Source organism: Anser cygnoides, chromosome 14 (assembly GCF_040182565.1).
Source record: "Anser cygnoides isolate HZ-2024a breed goose chromosome 14, Taihu_goose_T2T_genome, whole genome shotgun sequence".
Taxonomy (NCBI): Eukaryota; Metazoa; Chordata; class Aves; order Anseriformes; family Anatidae; genus Anser; species Anser cygnoides.
This window is the reverse complement of record NC_089886.1, coordinates 18,873,519-18,896,471: the sequence shown is the minus strand read 5'-3', so window position 1 is coordinate 18,896,471 and position 22,953 is coordinate 18,873,519. Positions and strand designations below refer to the sequence as shown.

Sequence of the window (22,953 nt, the reverse complement as noted above, 5' to 3'; positions counted from 1 at the left end):
TTTGCTTTTCTTCCCTTAATTGTAATGTTGTGTTTTCAAATGTGTCTATGTTTATCACTTTGGAAATATCAGGAAGGGTTTCATGCTGTATACACTAAGGCACTGATGCCAAAGCTAGCGGTCTACTCATATAGTCACTGTAGATGGGTCCCCTTGAAGATGTTACAAAGCACCAAAATCTGCCTTCTCTGGATGGTGGTGATACAAAGCAGACTCCCAACTTGAACTCTAACGTTATCCATCAAGAAGAGATTTCCACAAGTTCCTCTCTGAACAGACGATACAAGAAAAACATCATTTACACACTATATCACACTGATGGCAACAGCATGTTTCTGCAGGTAAACCTTCGTAACCTGATTTCTTCAAAGTAAAGTTTAGATGACAGTTTTTTTCCCCCAACTTCTCATACAATTATTTGGAGTTGAAATGCATTTTTGAAAGGCTTTTGGTGTCACCACACACAAACAATAATAGGTATTACAAGAGACCAGAAACATTAATTTCAGAGGTACTTTCAAATCATGTGTTTCGGTTGTAACAATGTCTTTAGATGAGAACATCTCTTCTCATACACGCATTTTTAAATGGTAAGAGTTCTTACTCACTGTTTATTTGGGTCAGATTTTAATGAGAGATAAGGACTGTGCATCTCTGTGTCATCCACTCCTCCATGCACGTTCAATGGGAAACTAAACTAGCATCAGCCATTCCCCTCACAAGTAAAATCAGAATTTTAAAGTTCCATGTGCGCTATGGGATGCACCACAGAAAAATAACACTTGAATTACTATTAAATACTCCTTTTTAAAGAGAGTCGCAATGCAGTGGATGGATACTGATAACCAAGGGGCTGAAAATAGTCCAGGTTAAAGAACACAGAGCTCCACATCAGCTCATCTGCCCTTCATCTTTGACTCTGTAAGAACAGATGCACACTATCTGCTAATTATCTTCCTCTGTGCAACTGATTATTATATTTTGCTCAGATATTTTTACAGCATACTTTGATATTTTTATCACAAATAGAAAAATAATTTAGATAAGGAAAGATCTAACTAAAAGGCTTGCTTACTCATCATCCTCATAATTATTTAAGGCTTACATTTATCCTTCCTTTGGAAGCAGTTTGTAATCTATTCTGAATAACTCACCAGGGATGATAGCACTTGAGCTGATAGCTGAGCTTACTTCTTCGAAGGTCAGACACTCATGAAACAGCCAATATTCATGAGCCAATTAGGAAATTTGGAGATATATTTGTCATAACAGAAAGATAGGCCTATAAGAATAGCACTTAAAATCAGGTATTATCTCCTTTCTAACAGACTGAGTTCATTTTTGGCTGGTCAAGTGGCCTCATGTTAACTCATGATCATGTGGAACCAACAATGCAGTATTTTCAGTCCCAGCTGGAATCTCCCCAGTGAGCTTTACTCTACCTTCTGGCTAAAATACTTCGTACAATCATCCAAATCCCTGAAGGGAAAAAAAGGATTAAAAAAGAAAACAAAACACAAACAGCTGCTCTAGGTTGCCTAAACCACCGTATTAAAAGAAAACATGCTGCATTCAAAAATACTCTATTTTCCCTGTAAAACCTAGTAACTTCACAAAATTACATTGTTTCTTAATAATACCCTCAGATCCTTCTCACGTCCAAACAGCCACCTTAATATCATTGTATTAATTCAAGGTGATGGTTTTCTATTTAATTTTTGTGGTCAACTCTGTTGGAGGTGCTGCCTTACACTCCAGCAGGGACAACAATGCACCTGTCCTTTCAAGAAAGTTCTTCCTCTGACAACAGCATATTTCATACCCAGAAGTGCAGGGCTCTTTATAAGCAGAGACAAAAATGCTGCTTAACATGCAGCCTTGTTTTATTGGCTGCACTGTTTTTTTTTGTTTTTTTTTTTGTTTGTTTGTTTGTTTGTTTTTTAAGATAGAGTAAGATTTTACAGTAACCAACTGCCTACATTTCAGCATAATCTTCATACTCATTCTATCTGTAAGCCATTGAGTATATGTACTGAAAAAAGAATGATAAAAAGTAAGACTATAGTCAACTCTCTCTGACCAGTAACAGCATAGAGTTGGTAAGCACTCTAAAAAGCCAGATATGCACATATTGGCTACTGAAACCAGCACTATGGCTGAATGAGGGGAAAAAAAAAGATCAAATTCCAGCATGAATTCCAGTCATCAAATCTTACCAAAATGCACACCCAATATCACTTCATGTTAAAGGCAATAAACCAGATATTAAACCAGAGAGAAACTCTGTACTGTGTTTGCAACCAAGTTTGAGAAAACACTACAGTGGAGTCACCCAACAGAAATCCAGCCATCTAACCCAATGAGATCCCCAAATGCTGCTGTACAATGACAAGGGCTACATTTTGCTAATCTAAAGAATCCTCTCAAACTGAGAACCTTTGAATTAAATTATAATCTTTACCATACTGGAGTCCATGACAAAATGTATATATATCTACATCATGTCCCCAGCTCTTCTCTGGTTTGTCTCAAGAAATAAAAAAAATAGGCTGACTAATATTTCTGTTAAGCATACTGACCTAGAAAGGCATTATAGACAATTTCTTCTGCTTTTAAGACAAAACATCAAATTAGTTATACATTTCATATTGCACTGTCTGATAAATGCCTTAACTCAATACTCAATCCTGGAAACAAGTGATTCTAAGACCACTCCGCAGGCCGCAATTTTATTTCACCATCAGAATTAGTCTGTGATCTAAACTTTGTTTTGCTGAATGCCAGCTGTAAAAAAGACAAAAGTAATGCTGTTCCCACATGTGCATTTATAGGGAAAGGTACAAGACTCAATTCCTATCTCACTGTCACATAGTTCACACAATTGAATCAAAATAGTCACTTCATCGTTTAAATTACTGAGGTATCTGTAAAAAATGAGTGAATCTAGGTGAAACAGAAATAAGTCTAGAATAGAATTAATTCATTTTTTGTCAATATATTAATGCCTCTGGATGAATATTTAAATCAGTAATAAGAGAGCAATAAAGATTCACAATTTCGACACCTAATGCTGTGAACCAGAATACTGAATGTTTTTTTCTAGTTAACATACAGTGTTAGAACTCTTGTTCCATTTTTAAATAATGGATAAAAAGTGAAATATTTTTCCTAGATTAAATATGCATGCTGATAAAACTTTGACACGTTTCTAGACTCCACATAATTATTTCTTCTTCTACAGAATAAGTTCTATGACAAAGATGCAAGAGATTAATTTAAAAAGCATCCATGCTTTTTCTTCTTCTTTTTTTTTTTTTCTTACAACAGCACAGGTAAAGTCACTAATTTTATTAAGTTGTGAAAACATTATTCTAAATAATGTAAATAATGTCAAGCTAAAAATCTTGATTTTATTGACTTTAGCAATCTCTCTCTCACTCTTTCACTCACAGAGTATTTGAAACAATCAGTACTGAAGTATTTGTAAAAAATGCTTTAGGAAATAGTTGCAGCCTAATCTTACTGTCACTGAAATCATTTGGTTATGTATCATTTGCGTCAAGATATCTCAAAGTACTTTAGAACACTGCATCTGTAAAAAGTCTCCCTCTTCCACTGAATGACTTTTTTCTTTGCCTTTCTGTTGAATTCCATATATCTGTCTTTTTTTTTTCCTTTTTTTTTTTTTTAAAGTACTTTTCTGATGTCTTTTGAGAAGCTAGAATCCTAAATCAAAAAATCAGGTTTTACAGCTTTGAACACGTTTATCAAAATTCTCTTCCTCCCCCTGCAGAAGCTCAACCAAACAAGCTTGACCACATTCTAGGCATACAGGTTATCAGCTTAAGTAAGTGTGTTCCAAATAGCCCAAATAAGACTGGAAGTCCTAAAATTTGCAGCTATTGTCTACATTTACAAGCAGAACATTTTCATAAGTTGAGCAGTGCCTTTATCTCAGCATGGAATTGTGAGTCATAAAATTTTGCTTGCCTAATAATAATAATAGTGGATAAAAATAATTCAAACAAAACGTAAGAGTCAACAGTCCACTTCTTTGTTGCCTTCTCACTCCCCACAGTAAATTGCTGATAAGCTTTCCTGATGTTTTTTTTAAAAGCAAAAAAGACCACATGGGAATTATTTTAAAATAACAAGCCTTTAATTTAAGTTTGCAACATTATCATGAGGGATTGTTGAAAAGGATAGGTGTGAAACTGTTATCTGTATTTGCAATACTCTACCTTGAGGTCTATGAAGCAAATTGTGGACTAAAGTGGAACTCCACTTTTCACTGGTTAAAAAAAAAAAAAAAAGATAGTTTGCTTATGTACACTTCAAAACCAGAACAAGTTAAAAAAATGAAATGGCAACAGAGACTGGCTGACTTTCACAAGGTCACTAGAGAGTCAGAAGATACCCTTGCTCAGAACAGCAAAAACAGAAGTGTGGATAAAGCACAGGCTCCAGTTTTGAACTCTGATTCAGTATTCCTTGATGGCCAAAGCTCAAGTTGTAATTAGACAAGAGAATTTGCTGTAAAAGCAACTCATTTAAAGATATGCTGTAAAGTATAAGACCATGTTAAGACGCCTGTTCATACACAGCTATTATAACAATGAAAATCATCCTTAAATGACAGTTACACCAATGTATTTGCAATTTGATGTCCAGTCAAAAATTACAACCATACAATTTATAACAGGCACAATGACCTAATTTATCAAACATCACCTATGCGTTCCTTAAAATAAAAAGCAAGTTGGCATCCAGCCACAGAGTAATGTGGCCCTGAGTAGTTTCAAGGCCAAATAACAGCTAGTACATATACCAATGTGTGCAAAAAGAAGCACACTGCTCTTTTGCAGAAAGATAGATGTTCGAAGAAAAAAAAAATTACTAAAACTCTGTACATGCATTACTCAGTAGCACAAACTGACAGTGACATGCACAACACAGATGCTACTTATATTTACATCACTTTCAAAATCTCCCATCCAAAATAAAAAGATGACTTTTTAAATTGGTATATGAAAGAAAAAAATTAACTGCTGGGGATTCAAATCTTGTGGTCATCTTGTCTTAGTAGACTTATTTTCCTGTGTTTTAGTGTGTTTAGAATTCCTTTATAATGAAACAGAGAGAGGCATTAGTTAAAAACTCAATTTTATTTCTTTAGGAAAGTTAACATATTTTGTGATTTTATAATGAAAGCAAGTTTTCTATACTCATAAAATCAATTCCATAGTATTACCAGCAGCACATGAAAAGTCGTTATAGAGTACAAATAGAAGGCTATGCTGTATATAGTATATTTTAGGCTACAACAAGAATTTTGGACATATAGTGAGATGTAGATTTTTCCTCCCTCAGAGCAAAATGTGAAGCCCACCTCTTTAATCCTCTTCATAACTGAAAACAAGTGAACAAAAAAGCATAGATGAGCAAAAGGTATTTCCTCTTGGTAACCAACAGAACAAACTTGGAGAAGAACTTAGCTAGCTTTTTCAAGAGGAAAGTAACATACATTTACCTAATAAGACTGTAGGTTTTTCTAGACCTGCACAAGGTCATTCTTGAAACCTGAAAGGAAACGAATGCTCTAGTTAGTAAGTGTACATAGGACCACTAACACCAATTACGCCACAACAACTGAAGAAACTTACGGTATAAATGCATTACACTTGTAGCATTATCCATTCCTTTGATGCTCATCTGCTTCCACGCATATGTTGCTAAATCTGTGTTAGTTGTATATGAAGAATGAGAAGTTCCTTGGCATAGATGCCCTCCCTAGGACAACAATTCTGACCGGAGTTACCAGTGTTAATGCTGATATTACTCATTTTGGCTCTGCAAAGAAAAGATACCAAGGAACAGTAGGTAGAGAGGAAAAGAAGGATTCACTTTGTGTTCTTGGACCCTGTTCAAAAATTTCCCCAAAACAGTGATATAACACCTGTCAGATAACAGGTCACACAGGTTCAGACAAACAATAAACAGAAGAATAAAAGTAAAATTCACAAGCAAAGCTTAACTTACCAGTATTTCAGCTTGTCTGGGTAATGTTGTGGTACAGGTCATTCTTCCAGAAGTGAGTTGAAGAGACTTGATCATTCCAGACTGTGGTGAAGACGAAAACTGCTCACTTGAAGAGCCCCAGATGTGCACAGATGAGCTCCCAAACAGTAAAATACTGCTGTACTTAAATGAAAATAATTCTTGTAGCAGCCTGCAACAGGCCTTTGCCTCAAATAAAGCTGTCCGCTATTGAACACATAGACACTTCTACTACAGACTGATTGTCAATTAACCATTTCAGAAACCAGAACAAGAGCTTTGATTTCACCAGGAACTTATCATATTAGGATATAAAAAAAACATCAAATCCTTGGATAAGCATCTTTCACAAGTCAATAATGTACCTGAATTCAGCACAGTATTTCACTCCATTCATCACAACCATAGACTACTACAAGATAGTTTCAATATTGTGTAATCTCATCTAGAGCACAGTACCTTCACACATACAATGTCAAAGTGGAAAGGTGCATTCTTAAGGCTAAATACTGACTTCAATCAAATCCTTGTTTGCTTGTTTGTTGTTTTGTTTTTCCTGTTATTATGTAAGATTATTGCCTGGACTCAGGTAACATCTCAGATTCTGGCTATGGTAACACATCACTCACAAGATGAGATAAGGCCATATGATATCTAATATAAGTAGTGGATTTTTCTGCAACTGAAGAGTTGAAATTACATACCACAGATTCCAAACCTATAACTTAAAGGAATGCATTCCAATACATTCCTACAGAGCAGACTATCCATGTGTGCTCCATACACAATAAAGATGACTTGTGCATTGTGCAGTTGCAAAATATAAAGAATTGCCTTTTAGATGTATATACAAAAAGAAACTTTTTACAGAGTCAAAAGTTCTACTGAAAATTCTTTTGCTATTATCCAGGGGAAAAGAATTCTTATTTGAGGTGGAAAGGTTTACATACAATGGGATCAAGAGATATGGACCAGATCAAAAACAGAAAGAAAAGCCTATAGTTTATTCATTAACTCAAAGATGTCTTTATCAATTTACAGGGCTACTTGTACAGTATATGATTTTTTTCAGAGCATTCTCATATCATTCAGTTATACGACTTATAAATTCTATTCTTACAAGTCAGTTTGCACACCACTTGCATTCTATTTCAGATTAATAAAAATAAATACTTCTTTCCGAGGCAGATGCAGCCACTACATGATAAAATACAAACGAAATATTTCCCTTTCCACAGCTGCTATGAAACTTCTTTACTTTTAGGAGGGTTATATTCTGGAACAGGTTGCCTAGAGAGGTTTTTTTTTTTTGTTCTTCGTCTTTTGAGATTTTCAAGACCAGACTGGACAAAGCCCTAAGCAACTTGGTCTGATCTCAGAGCTGACCCTGTTTTGAGCAGGAGGTTGGAAGAGAGACCTCCTGAGGTCCCTTCCATCTTGAATTATTCTGAAGTATGTCTTGAAATATAAGCATACATTAATAATAATAAAAAGAAAAAAAACTTCTCTTCCCCCACCCCCCCTTAAAAGTTACACTGAAAATACATCTAAATAACGACCATAAGAAATAGGCAAAAAAAACCCACAACCTTTGGATAAACAGAAAATAAATGATTGAGACTGTGATTTTTGTGATTCTCTCAAACTACTAAGACCTTTCTTAGATGCATGTTTTCTCACAAAACATTTTTGAGAAAACTTATAGTAATATAAATAGTCTTTGCATTTAATTTGGACTTGAAAGAAATATAGCATGAAAAAACTATGAAATATATTTATCTAACAGATAGAACTTTCATAAACAAAAGATCAAACTCTTGAATTTCCATCCAAATAATTTTGGACAGTATTTCAAATACGTATGCGACTCATATTATTCAGTACGTACCAGAAATATTTCTTAAGCTGCAGAAGAACTAGAAAAATGAAACTGCATTCAGTATCAGAAAGCTCATATTTTCTAGCTACAGGTTGAATTTGAACTGTCTGAACTACCAGTACAGAATAAAGAGGAACTGAACAAAAATAACTGAAAGCAAGTGAAAAAAAAAAAAAAAAAAAGGTGAACAAGCAAACAAGCTATACTGCTCAACACAGCAATTGCTTTTGTGCAATTAACATCACTGATTGACTCAATCTACAGCAAAGATTCTGTCTGAATTGCCTATGGACTGAGTCAAGACTCTAAAGCATTTTCAGTACAGGAAAATTCTAATAAAAAACGTAATCCAAGAAAAATAATAATCTCAGATTATACACTGCATGGAGCTAAGATATAGAATAGTATTCCACATGACCTTTCCAATAACTCTTATAAATGCTTCTTACTTTCAGGGAAATCACCAGTTACAAGATGTTTCAAAAAACACTAGACCTACAAAAATATTTACTTTGTGTGATAGTATAACAGAGATCCTACTATTCAGTTCAAATAAAAAATAAATGAATATTTACCTTGTAAAATTCATACTTTCTATAAACAGGACTGTAAAGTGCCAAACCCATCAGTTTTCCACTATTTCACTTAATTTATTGTATAGAGGATTATCAGAAAAGATGCTAGAAAGACATTCTTTTCTCTTGGGTGACTTTTTCCCGCCCCCCCCCCCCAAGAGCATCAGAAATATCCTCATAGACCTTTAGTTTTTTCCAAACCCTTTAGCAAATGAAACTGGCGCTCTTTGAATATGGGCCCTTTGAATCTGGCCCTTTTTGTTTCCATTATCTCTTGGTAAAAGGCACTGTTAGGTGCAACCGGACAAACATACCACAGCTCAAACTAGCTATGAAAGGCAAAATGCTTTAGAAGCTTTAAAACTGCATTTTGTCTCTGTATCTTTATGATTCTATATATTCTCCACATTCATCAGTAAAATGATATAAAAACGAGCTTCAAGCTATGAATTTCTTTTGTGGAAAACTACGTTGCCTATATTGTCCCATGCTGATAAGCAGAAACTGGATATTAGTATCTTGACTCCCTTTTTAAATTTAATTCCAGGTTGCTTCAAAGCATTAAGAAGCTGGTACAGCATTTCTGTATCATTCTTTATTCATTTGCAAACAGTACATGCTCTCATTTGTGTTATAAGAGCTTCCAAGATGTAGAATGTTGTAAAGATGCAATTAGAAATAAAGAAAATAAGAGATAGTACTTCCTTCTTGTGTACCCATAATAATAGGTAAGAGGAAAAAAAAACCTTGGATGTTACTTGAGTTCTTGTCTGAAAAGCCTGACCAAAGTCCCCAGAGGTCATTGTTCATGCTTGGTTATCAAAACATTACGAACAGTGGTTCACTTGTACAGAACCTGCCCCAATAATATATACATGTGTACTGATGGTTAGTCTAAACATCTTTCCCCTCTTCAGACTAGCCAGAAGAAACATTCACCATTTTTGTTGGTGTTTTTTTAGCCCTTACTGAAACTCATACATCTATACACTAAAAAGGAGTCATGGATTTCCTACTCATTGCCAGTATGCATTACATCACTGAATTTAAACCTATTTTCTTTTTTTCTCAATAGAACTGAGATGAAATTACTATGGAAAAATAAAGGCTGGAGTACCTATCCTGAGGAAGCCACATTACAAGTTGATGATGCTGAAATGGACAGTGTATGGATACAGAGGTAGAATTCATGACTATTTATTAATGCATCTTTTCCTCCTATCAAAGTGCTGTGTAGGCTGGATTGTCACAGAGTCCAAATTAAGACATGCAAACATATAGATGATAAACAAGAAGGAGAAAGGGGCACTTTGAAAATAAAGTTAACTTCTCCTGATAGAAGAATATTCTCCCTGTACAACAGCTACTAAGCAAGAAAGACTTAACTGAAAGGTTGAAGAGGACAGGTTACATGCTAAACTTGACAAATTAAAAGAAAAATAAATGAACCACTATGAAGATTCTAATCTTTAATGGCCCAAACGTCACATATTCAGCTTTCCACTTACTGTGTTGGAAGTGACATGTTGACTTCCAGCAGAGGTACCCTCCTCTGCTGAACATCCCATTCCCCAGGGATCAGCAGAGCCTCTCATCTGGTATCAGGCAGATCCACCTCTAACCCAGAAGGGTACTGCCTGGTCAGCTCCTGCAGTTCTACCATTTGTCCCATGTGCCCTGATTATAGCTTTGATTTCTGGCCAGAGCAGCTGTCTGCAAAGTACTCAAGGCTTCAGCAACAGGCAACTTTTATTTCTTTCTAAAGCCTTAAATGTGCTTGTAAATTGACCTTCAACACACAAAAATGACTTCTGTTTCTCTTGGTGATGAGCTTTCAGAGGATCTGATTAGAAAGTGTTTGATACACAGTCACTGTGAGGCATGATATTCTCTTGCCTCTGTTCTTTCTGCCTTTTTCTAGATTCTTATGCAATGGAAGTTTTTAACTGGTCTTATTTAGTGTGCTACTGTTGCCTTTTTGCCATTATACAGATAAAATAATTTAATCTGTAAGTGATTCCTAGTCCAAATGCCTCTAGCTGTTAAATAAAAGAAAGGTCCCAAAACAATCATTCTTCATTTGTCACCAAAACACTGCCTTCTCCCCTCCTGTATATGCTTTCTAGCACTGCCCCTTTTCCTGGTCAGTAAGTTTGAGGGTCAAACTGCCTGTTTGCTGTGGCTTCAGACAGTAGGGCTTTCATATGCTTTTTTTTTTATTGCCATATCTTTAATAAACTATGGAAAACTTTTCTGAGACTATGCTTCTAAGGTGAGACTCAGTGTGTTTTTGTTTATTCAAGAGCAACAAAGAAATTTTAAAAATATCATTGTCACAAAGCAAGCATTTTCTGAATTACACCTCAATATAACACATATAGCTACGCCAAACACGTTATCAAAAAAATAGAGTTGACGTGAATTTTAATGTCTTTGTGTGTCACTGTGTAATTAAAACTAACAAAGGTCCAAATGTACTAGATGAATATTGAATATTTACATTGGAAAATATTCAAATCACAATAATTCCTCTCTGTAATGCTAGAGGAGTTACAATATATCTTATTTATATCAATACAAACCAGTATTCTGCAAACTCCCTCGTACTTTTTGCCTTTTAGCTTCCTCTATTCTTTAGGCAGATTAGCTAAGGAATTCTTTCAACAGTTACAACTCCAGAAAGGCAGGAGACAGCAGAGAAACAAAAGTATTCTAGAGCATCATCAGAAACAATCATTCATACTTCAGTGGCAGTTGTACAGAGCAGAAAGGAGAGGCATTTTACTGACTCAAGTCAAAATCCAAGTAGCAAGGAAAAAAAACACTCTGTTACCTGCAAGCTGGGTATCTAAGAAATGAATGCACAATAAAAGTGATTTCTGGTTTTATAGCCCCACAATTCAGAGTCTTGGGAGATAAAAGAAAGGGAAGAGTATCTACATTACACCCTGATGTGAAAGATGTTGTACAGGTTTAAAAACATACTAGGAAAACTAAAGATTCAACATGTTTCTGCCCCCTTTTAAGTGTGAGCAAAGCAAAATAAAATGATCAGAGATGTAAACTGACTATACGTTAAAAAAAATTAGATTTCAGTTCTCAAAACTAAGGCTCTTCGAACCAGTGAGGAATAGTCCTCTCTTATGCTTTCAGTATCTAATCTTGTTACTACTAATTTAAACTGAAATGGGTAAAATACTGCCTCTTGTATCTAATAAATGATACAGCCTCCCCCATTTTATGTTTTAGCTTTACCATAAAACCCTTTTCTGCCATAATTTCTAATTTGTAGATTCATCTAGGTTTATGTAAATCTAGATTTACAAAAATTTGACACTGGACCCAAAATTCAGTAAACACAATGTTGTGTGATAAAACATAATCCAGGCATATAACATGAAAAAAGTCAACTGGCATCAATAACAGAAGAAGGGTTAAAGGAAGACAGAAGCAGTGAAAGAATGGAAGAACATTAAAGACACCAATGTGCATGGAAATCGGATAAAATCTATCATGACATAACTCATAAAGGTTCTGGCTAGCTGATAACTATTTTTCTATGCAAAGTACAACTGACCTGGAATTTATGAAAGCATTTGATACAGGACTATCTGAGAACAGACAGTTAGTAAAGACTGATAAATAATATGTAGGAAATTGTACTGCATTGAAAGAATAGATAGTGCTCAGTATAGAGAATGATCATAAGCAAAGCTCTTCTTTGTTACCATTAATATTCTTTAGTGTTTGTGTGTGAAGGATATTCTTAATGAAACAAAATATGCAGGTGCTGGTTAGACAAAGGATGATCAGAACTAAAATACCAAGAACTTGATAACCTTGAGGACTGTGGCAAAATTAAGAACACTGATTTATGTGAACAGTGTTATGAAATGTTAAGTCATGTGTTATTTGAACTATGCAAAAATATTTCTATCAAGAGCTAGATCCCACTGCTGGAAGATGAGTGAAGGCAAAATCTTACTGTAATGTTCCAGGAATGGCTACCGCCTATGGAAGCTATGCAGTTGTGAAAAAAGGCAAAGGTCACTCTTGAGAAAAAGGGCAGGGTAAACGCAACAGAGATTTCATCTGGGATACAGTTTGTGGTATGGATTTACTCACAAAGAAGGATGATAAACTATAGCAGCTGTAGAAACTAGTATTAGCTAGTTCTGCATTTCTCTTAACACAGAATCACAGAATGCACTTGCATGAGAAAGCTAAAAGGGACCAGCACATTCAAGTTTCATGAAATGAAGACTAGGAGAAATTAAGACCACCTTCTTTAAATACATTGTGAGGGTCACAGCAGGGGTGGGGAAGACATTAAGCTTGAAAAAAAAAAAGGGGGGGGGGAAGACTGTTGACATAAGCAATGAGTATAATTTTATGCCTTCTTGGCCATGAAAACACTTACGATATAATTTAGAGTGTTTGTAAACATCACAAGAAAGCAGTAGTGAAACAGGTATGCAACAGAACCAGCAGGCCAAGAAACTATGATACTTTCAGCATGGAAATAGTTTAAAGAAGTGATTATGACTTGAGTACCTGCACAAAATGACTCAGTCACTTTCATTCTTATTTACTCTACCTAACTGCCTACTAGCATTTTGTCTGAAGCAATTTATAAAGATTAGACAGACTCAGGTTTTTACCTGGACAGAGTGACATGGTAAAGAGTAATAATTTTCTAAAGCAGCAATAAAGTTTTTCAAAGCCTCATTCAAGTATTACTTCTATCCTCATTCTTTTATGACCCTTTTTACTGCAGTCAAAGACACACTAGCTACATGCAGTATCCTATTTTAAAATTCTTTTTTACTTTTCCAGGGCTGCAACAGAGCTAACATATCTACAGAGGAGCTGTCCTGTCCTAACCACTATGGGAAATTAACCCCCCACCCTTTCTATGATGTAACAAATTCTGTATTTTTCATACTGCAAGAAAAAACAGTGTCAAGAATCTCTGTAAGCCAGAATACAGTTAGTCTGTACAGAATTCTCTCACATTACTAGTATAAGTGGGCTGACTTCTAGAGGCTGAAGGTATGAAATTCTGAATCTAATGTAATCAATGGAAATTCTATAATCAACTGAAGAAACAACAACAACAAGAACCATTTTATCCTTTCTCAAAAGAGCATAGTCCATAGTCATCACATTTGCTGTTTGTGCATGTCAGCATAGAGAAGGGGTGAACTTTAATGATAAAAAATTATTTTGCTTACTTCAGGCATGTACATTATTTCAAACAGCAGTATCACCAGTGCAATTCAGGAAGAGATTGTCGTATCTTCCAATTACACTAAAATGAATGAAACCTGGGCACAAATTTAAAGCATATTCTTAAATGTTTTCTAAAACAGGAGAAATAAGCTGTACCAAGCTCTTACCAGACTGTAACACAAGCTATGATCACTTTTCTCATACAGAAATCCCATAATGTTTTAAAATACATTTTAAAACCACACATTTTTGCATACTGTATCTTGATGACATTACTTTTCATTTTGCTTGCTGCATTCACCTCAATAATAGACCCCATCTATTACCTATGATTCTCCTGAAAAAGGAAATGTATCTTGAAAGTGCTGTTCTTCATTAACGTCAAGTATTGCATATTTACAATATTGTCCTTATATAAGTGATCATGAGTAGTTTTTTTTCCTCAAGTACTTATAGCACCCTAAAGATTATTCATTGAAAAGATATTGGGAATTTTATTTCATAACACAAGATTTATTGACATGGAACACTTGATAGACAGTCCAGCTACTAAATCAGTATATATAATAAACTGCATTGCATGAATTGAAAGCTTAACTACAGAACAGGGTCTAGAAAAACAAACAAACCACAAAACACCTATTGCAAAAACAATCCCGGCCTCTTGCTATCTTTTATAAATGGAAACAAGCTGCAACATTGTTCAGCAGTAAAGGGGGATAAAGAACTGATAATAATCCTCATGCTCCTCACATGAACTCCAACAACACCTTTGAATGAGACTTTTAAAGCTGAAAATTGTCCATCAAAACAGAATAACTTTGTTAATCCTTGTGCCACAAATTACTAATCCATCTGGAAATCCATTTTTTTTTTTGCATGTGTTTACGAGGATCTAAATGTCATCGGAGACACAACTAGGTTAGTAGCATTTAAAAACAATAAAAAAGAAAGACGGAAATAAAAAGTCTGAAGCAGTTGACCACAGAATAAGTAGGATTTGCAGAAGTACTTACAGCTCTCAATCTCCAGTGTGCAATTCTGCTCATCCAGCGGATATCTGCGTAGGTCCATCATACAAGCAGCTGTCGTTGTAATTCTAGGAAGGAAAAAGAAGAGCTTGTTAACGTGTCTCATTCCAATCTTTCTTTGATTGCACTTGGTTGAAAGATCAAAATATATTTTTACTGACACTTGACTATTTTTACTAAAATACTGTATATATTGATTGTTTGTAACTAATACCACTACAAGGTTATGCCACCGGTGGGCAAGCAGACAGCTTCCCATTTATTCACCATTATCACAGTACCGCAAGCTTTAAACATCAGCTATCAGTCTATCCTGAAAAAAAAAAAAAAATCACCACAAATTAGAATAGCACTAATTCATTCATTATATAGTGGAGCAGTTTGAGCCAAAAAGGAAGTCTCAATAAAAAGTGGCAGAGGAAAGCTAGGGATGAGCAAAGAAAGATGTGTACTTCATATCCTGGGTTAATACCCTAATCCTTTCATATGAAATTTAATTCTGTCTTCTCTTCAACAGTGCTTTCTTTGTAAATGAAATATTATTTTAGCTTCACATTAGCAAGTGAACATTTTCAGGACTGTTTTCACAAAATGTTTAGACCATATTTGATTTGTGCCCCCGGATGACATGAAACCTTAACACGGGTCAAGTGTTTCTTTTAGGTGTTCAGACAAACATCTGTATTTATTAATAGACTCTTTTGCTGATAGACCTCCTGGAAGAATAATCCTGAGCATAACAATTTGAACCAAGGCAAAATGCTCAGCAGCCTTTTATTAATGGTTTACCTGCAAGTCTTCCTAGAATGTAAACAAAAATCAATTCTATTTTATTTTTTCCTCCCTTCTCCTGTGAATATGCATATCTGTAGAGACTGAAAAAACAAACCTAAAATTTGGAATCCGCCAACAGTCAAAATAGGTATATTCTGCACATACTCTAAGTAGGGCTAGGTGGGGATTTAGTGCATAAGCTGAGAGGTTTCTAGCCTTTCTTCTCTCCTCTCTCTACTCCCTAAGAGCCCTTCCCCTGCACAGCTGCTAAAGCCTGGCAATTTATACAGCATCCTCAGACAAACAAGGATTTTCTTTAGTCCCTGTACTTTCCTGTTAAGTACAGCCGACTGGCCATCTGCATCTGGAAAATCTGCTTCCACACCCATAGAAAAACTTGAGCACTGCACAGCAGCCAAGTGTACAAGTTTGGTTTACACCCGTAGAAAAACTTGAGCACTGCACAGCAGCCAAGTGTACAAGTTTGGGTTTTTTTGTTTTGTTTTGTTTTGTTTTCCCCAGCTGAAAGTTAGGCAAATAATTTAACTCAAATCATAAAATCCAAGATGATGTAGGTGTGCCTCCAAAACGGGACCCAACTCGATAGATAAAGTGTTTATAGCATGTGCAGACACCATACCACCTGATGGGATCAGCAGCTGGGATTCAAGGGATGACTGATCCTGGGTGACCAACAGTTTTCTTCTCAAAATCTTGTTGCCCTGTATGAGGATTACTGGTCTTCTATAGAATATATTTAGACAGTTGGATAATGGCTCAAAAACTTCTTTTATACTCTTCAATCTGACAGAGAACTCTTTCACTTGATGGACCTCAATCTTTCTCCTTAAATACCTAATGACAGTTCATTAGAAGCAGAAAACTATAACTGCTTCAGATAGATTCAAAATTGACTTTAACAGTCCTTTCCACAAGGCATTAAAAAGTGTTCAAGCAATACAGCCCTCTCATTAGTGTCCTTACAGTCCTATCTAACAATGCTTTGCTGTTGTTTACAGAAGAAAAAAAAAATAAAAGCCCTGTAAATTTCTTCAACAAAAGGAGGAGAGCAAAAGTGGAAGCAAGTTACTCCTATAAACACTGAGAAGTCTTACCTCTTTCTTGTACATCTAGACAAGATTCCTTAATTTTACATTTTAACTGTACATATCTATTGGGTTCTGAGAGAATTCAATAATAAATGAACACCTTTTGGCAGTAAGTTCCTGCTTCAATCACTACATAGCTACTCACAGAATTGCTTTTGAAAATATGTTGTTTTCCGTCAGTGTGGATCACCACAAATACTTCAAAAGAAATCTTCCTGGAGCGGACAAAAGCAGGAGAGAAGAATCTTTTGGCTACCTTGAATGGATTCTTTCCAGCATTTAACAAAAGCAAAAGCAGAGCAATGAAAATGATTGGTAGAGCAGGGTTTTAATCAAACCCAAACAGTAGTTTTGAATAACATATTTAATTCAGCTCACTTGATCATTCTTAACCATAATGCAAATCCACTGGAATAAAAAAAGAAATCTGTCCCTTCCTCTCTTCATGCCTCCCTCATATTTTTACCTGATTTTCCTCACCTTTGGAAAAATAGAAATAGTTCTCTCTCATCTTCAAAATTATTTAAGCAACAAAGCTACCTTTTAATAATTATTAATGGCTTGCAATTCACATTGAATAGGTAAACAAAATTACTAATGCAAGAGCACAGAAGAATTGCCACCTTTAAATGCTCTTAAATTCAAGACTCATGATCTATACCTTCACAGAGGAAGAAATAACAGTTTGTTATAGCAGGTAGGAATGCTTGAAACAGGCATTCTGCATCTTCCCCAAAACAGAGCTATTTCAATTTTCATAAAAGGATTAAAAATATTTTTACTAGCGAGGACTAGTGCACAAAATATAATTTTTTTTTTTGCATAACATAACCTTGAGTACAAACAATGGAAAAAATGACAGCTTTTAAAAAAACAACACTGACTCAACACACTAGTCATTAGAATGGTAACAGAATAACAGTGCTCTCACACCATGTGAAATGAAACACATTACAGAACTGTCTCATACACTAATCTTTTTATCTGCTGTGAAAGAAAGAGAAACCTTGTGATATTTCATTTCATGACTCTTAATGATGCAAACCAGTGCAAAGAAACCTTCACCCCGATTATCTTGCAGGGAAAGTGAAGTTTGCTGTCAATAATTCCAAAAATAATACCTATTACTTCTGAGAAAACAGAAAATCTGCCCTTGTCTCCAAACCTTTGGGAAGGTTCTGTGCTTCATAGGACCTGGAAACTGGCATTGCTCCTTTCTCAAGCCATAAGGAACTTTTAAAACGCTTTCAAATTTTAAGTGTTGCAGAAAATAATACTGTCCTGGTAGTTGAATAATACTACTGTCCTACTAATGGTTCTTTTTTTTCATTGCTACATAGGGGACAGTTTTTCAAAATCTAATAGATGTTGCCCTTCCTACAAGTTCAAGTAGAATTTAAAAATCAAAACAGCAACTAAAATAGTTCTGATTTCACTGCAGAAGAAAGAACACCACTAGAGACTGGAGAGCAATGCTACTGATATGTGGAGACGGGCAGAATCCAAAGCCCTCTTGGAGCTGCTGCAGCTCTGCAAAGCTGTGGGGCAGCAGAAACTTATCTTTGCCCTGGAAGGGAACAGCTCTGACCTATTACAGACAGAACAGAAATGATGAGTAAGGAGGTGACAAATTCAGATAGTTCCTCAGAGCAGAGTGGTAGTATGAGAACGATATAATACTCTTAGCTCTAGCACTGACACATCACGATCCTATTGAATAAGAGACAAACTTGAATAAGTTTGAATAATAAGAGACAAACCTGAAGCCCAGTAAAATACAAAGATCAATTATTTCTTCAATTGTATGCACATATACAATGTCCAGTCAAAAGCAATGTGAGATTTTGCTTCAGATCTCTGTGTCTGAAGGCAGAATCTGACTCTCCATTAACAATTTCCGGACAAATCCAAAGAGTTTGCAAGGAAGCCATGCTCTTTAACGGACTGTATTTCTATCGGGACTTTGTCAGAATGTTCTGTGCCCACCGACTGGCAATCACTATCTCTCTCTCAAAATTCGTTACTGAAACCACGCACTGCAGCTATACCCACTGTTCACTTCTGCTTCTTGGAAACAGTCCTGCTGCATGACAGTTGGAAACAGCAGCAGCAGCAGCCAGCATACCCAATTTCAAATACATGGAAATTTGGGAAAAAAAACTGTAATGGGATATATCACTCTCCTGAACAGTAATACTGGATTTAAACATGTGTCACGGTTGCTAGAACTACTAACAGATTGACATTTAAATTAAAAAAACATTTATTACTAATTATAGAGGTCATGGAATTCTTCTTCCTTCTGTTTATTCACATCAAGCATAAGCTTCCCTTATATAATCTTAGATTAAGATCTGGCTTTCACAAAGGATAAACAGTGACATTTCTACAAGTCCATCATTAAAACCAAACATTCAGCTACTGACTGCTATGATCTTTCCACTTTAAATTGTGCATAGAACTCTCAGTGTAGTTTAACATGAAAAAAAGTAGAAATGGTTTTAGTGATGTTGATAGCTTTGTTTGAAATGAAATGATATAGTCAGCCACACAGAGCCTGTAATATGCTCTCTTCTAATATCTCTTCTAATTCCACTTCTCAAAATTTCATAAGTATTTCAGCCTAGCTTGTTTTTCTTATTCATTTCTTTCCTCATTTCCTTAGTCATTACCCTGTCCAACCCTCACATACTTAGATACTCTCTCAAAACACTAAGTGTTATTTGTTAAAGTTAGAACTCATGACCATAAGTTAAGCATATGATGCTTAAACCTTCTCTAAGGATAATACAAGATTCAAATCAAATTTTGCAGCTGACAAAAATCAAGGAGCTGGAACACATGCAGAAACTTCAACCTCTAAGTTTTGTTGGTTTACACTGTTGATTAAAGAAGAATAAAAGATTTTTCAGAGGAAACAAATATATAAGCCTGCGATCTTTCTTTTTCGGGAAGAAGCTCTCTATTTCTCTGCTGAAGGATTGGCTGTTGTGCTATCTGCCTGTCAGCCCAGAAAAGTCATGGAAAACTGGTGAATTTGGCTGCTATTTCATAGTAAAAGAATTGTGATTCTGAAGAATGATAATTTTGTTGCAGCAAATGATAATTTGCATGCAGCAATGCCCAGCTTTCTGCTCTCTCCCCACAAAGCTCTCTAAACTGTTGTTTAAATTAGATAAGCATTGCCTTCTATCCTGTCACTGAGTCCAAAACTCAGCCACAACATCATGCTCATAATTTAAATCCCTGCAAAAAGCAGACGTCACTCTACAGAAAATCTTCTGGTACAATAATCTCAGCTTTAGACCGAAGGTATTCAGGCCCCTCTCTGAAATACTACATGCTCCTTTAGAAGATTAACACCCATATAACACAATGAAACAGCTATGCCAGAAGAACTAGGAGGAGCACTTCAGATTTTTAATATTTTATCACTGTGAAATGCATCTTTGTCTTTCAGCATTCACTTCACTTCTCCCTTTCAACAGAAATAATAAATAAACAAAAGGAAGATCCATAAAAAACTATAGGATTTACAGAACAGTGAAGCAATATGAACTGTGCTGACAGCACACAAAACAATAACCTTGGAGGAAAAATCCAGTACATCTCCTCTGCTTATACAAAGTTCATAGCCCTTTTGCTTTATGTCCAACAATATAAAACTGAAAGTTTAACTTTCAAAAATTTTGCAAAATGTTTCTTATTCCAGTTGGAAAGATTACATGTCTATTTCACTAAGATAATGTCAGCACTGCAATAAAAATTGCATAATTTCAGCTTCTTTCTCTTAAAAATTTACACTACTACCAGCCGAGACATGCTGCATACAACAGATAAGTTGCATATACAAAACACCTTTGAACAAGTTGTGTCCTTTTTAATAGGAAAAAAGTTTATAATTCCTAAAGTTCTAAGAGAAAATTGTTTAATTTCACATTTCAGAACATATGAAACACCTTTTTCACAACCTTTCATATTTTTTTTTTTGTTCTTGAAATTCCACTTTATATACAGGAGGGTATGAAAAGAATAAAGTTTACTGCATTCTCTCTAAAAATAGTTACTTAACAATTCTGAAATTATATTAAATTTAATCTAGACTCTCAAACTGTGGAAGTGAGATAGAGCTCTCTAAGGAGCCACATGGATTTGGTTCATTCTCAGTGCCTAAAATAACTGGTAGTTAGTTCTGGTCAGTACATTGAACTGTATACACATCCTACATTAATATTGTTTATTCCTGATGATAAAAATATAACGCTTAATTAAATAATTGAAGAACTAGGAGTGGGGGGAAGGAAATAACTTCTCCACAGGATACGTACTTTTCAGTGCACAAATTCTGGAGATAATGCAGCTGCTAAAAATGTAGAAACATTAACTCATATAGCACGAGCTTTGCCCACAGCCTACCTGTTTATATCTACAATAGCACTACCATCCTATACTGCAATGCTTTTATTTGGGAGAACAGTCTTATTTTCCCAGGAATCTACATCTAAATGTTAAATCATGTGCTTCTTAGAAACAAATGTATAACCTGCTTCCTACCCACAAAATGTCTGCAGCAGCCAACCTCCAACAACTGCTGGGCACAGCTCCTCGTGGAACCAGCTTTCAAGGCAGGTGGTGGTGGTGTTTACACAACCTGCAGCTCCTGCACTTTTCTCTGTTGGTGAAGAATACGTGCTCTGGATGATAATCTCACAAAGAAACTGCATTTGCTATTTCTCCATCTTCTTAATTTATCACTTGTGATAGAATTAATCCTGCAAAACTGCTTCTCACAAAACACCACCAAGAATATTACCAATTACTTGCCCATCCAAGGAAACATCCAAGTGGATGATCTGACAATATGGTATTTTCAGTATTCTGGAGAAAGGAATTTTTACATGAGTTAAAAAATAACATGAAAGTCAAAACAACCTGCAGTAGAAAAGGCATATTCAATTTTATGATTGCAGCTTATTTAGTAACTCTTACAGAAGAAGCAAGATGAGAGCCCAAAGCATCTATTGCTCTGGTTTTTGTGAGTCAGAATAAGACAACTCATTTTCCACAGGGAAATGTCAATAGAAATAACAAATTTAAGTAAATTCTTCATAAGCAGAAATACTCTCAGATCTGAAAAGGAGAGAAAAAAGTCAAACAAAAGCACACAGCTCTAGTGCAGACCTAAAATTATGTTTCCTTCAAGAACCTTTAAAGCAAAGCAGTGACCTGTAAAATTCTAATGCTCACAAAATTGTAAGACAAAAGTAAAACAGTAAAATGAAGCCTCCCTGTCCTAAAGTGGGACTGGTACTTAAAAAGCAAGCACACAAGGAGACAGTTAGCAGTCAGAATTAAAGCAAACTGTGTAAAACACTGTACAGTAACAGACACAAGTTAATCCTTATTAGATCAATTATGATTACAAAAGACTGGAATTGAGGATAGAGGCACTGCCTCCCTACATGATTGTAGGATTTCAGTTAGACTAGTGCTTTCTATGATTTTTTTTCTCATTAAGCAATTCACTATGTATCTTTATTATTTGAGGAAAAAAACCAACAGCTCACAACATATCATTTCTTTCCTCTTCACCTTGTTCTAACAGAACTTCACCATTGTTAGGAATGATGTGTTTAATCATCTTGTCTTCATTTACTCTTCTACTTTCTCTCTATAAACAACCTGACATTCCCCAAAGCAGTACCAATTTGATCCACTACAGTGAACTCACCTACTGCAGCTCTAATGTGCTCTGCAGGCCTGAAGTACTCACGTAGAATGGAGCCCCTTACCTCTATTAATGCACTCTTTCCTCCTCTACCTGAGAAAGGTCACCCACTATCAAACAGCTTTACAAAATCCAGAATAAAATTATTTATTTCTGATGAATGTTGAAAGCACAGGCAGCAGCTAAGCACATCAGAAAGGCCCTCGTGCCAGTGCAGCTTGATTTCTCTGCTGTTCTCACCTTCCTCTAAGCTTAACACAACACAAACAAAAATGGGAATGAGAAACTGTCCATTTTTGTACTACCAGTAAGAAAGGCAGTCCAGTGTAAGTGTCCATTGTAAGAAGAAAGAAGTGTAATCATTCAGTAGAATAAACCAAATATCCTTGTAATTGACAATTATTATAAGATTGATATCTCTTGCTTTGTTTGAATAAACATTTCAGCTTTGCTCTGGTATTTAGGGAACAGTAAGAGACACTTATCCAGAGACATAATTCCACCCCACTGACATCCTTTCAAATATCACTATAATACCAACCGTCAATAAAGAAGGAACACAAATAAA

General features: G+C 35.4%; 1 protein-coding gene across 9 annotated transcripts in view; it reads right to left on the bottom strand.

Moving 5' to 3' along the window:
• The window catches only part of GABRB2 (gamma-aminobutyric acid type A receptor subunit beta2), a 162,796-nt gene that overhangs the window by 57,838 nt on the left and 82,005 nt on the right, over positions 1-22,953 (bottom strand). For all 9 annotated transcript variants that reach the window (XM_013178462.3, XM_048064692.2, XM_048064694.2 and 6 more), the window contains one exon: positions 14,760-14,842. In XM_013178462.3, the coding sequence (XP_013033916.1) occupies positions 14,760-14,842 (83 nt within the window). The remainder of the gene's footprint in view (positions 1-14,759; positions 14,843-22,953) is intronic.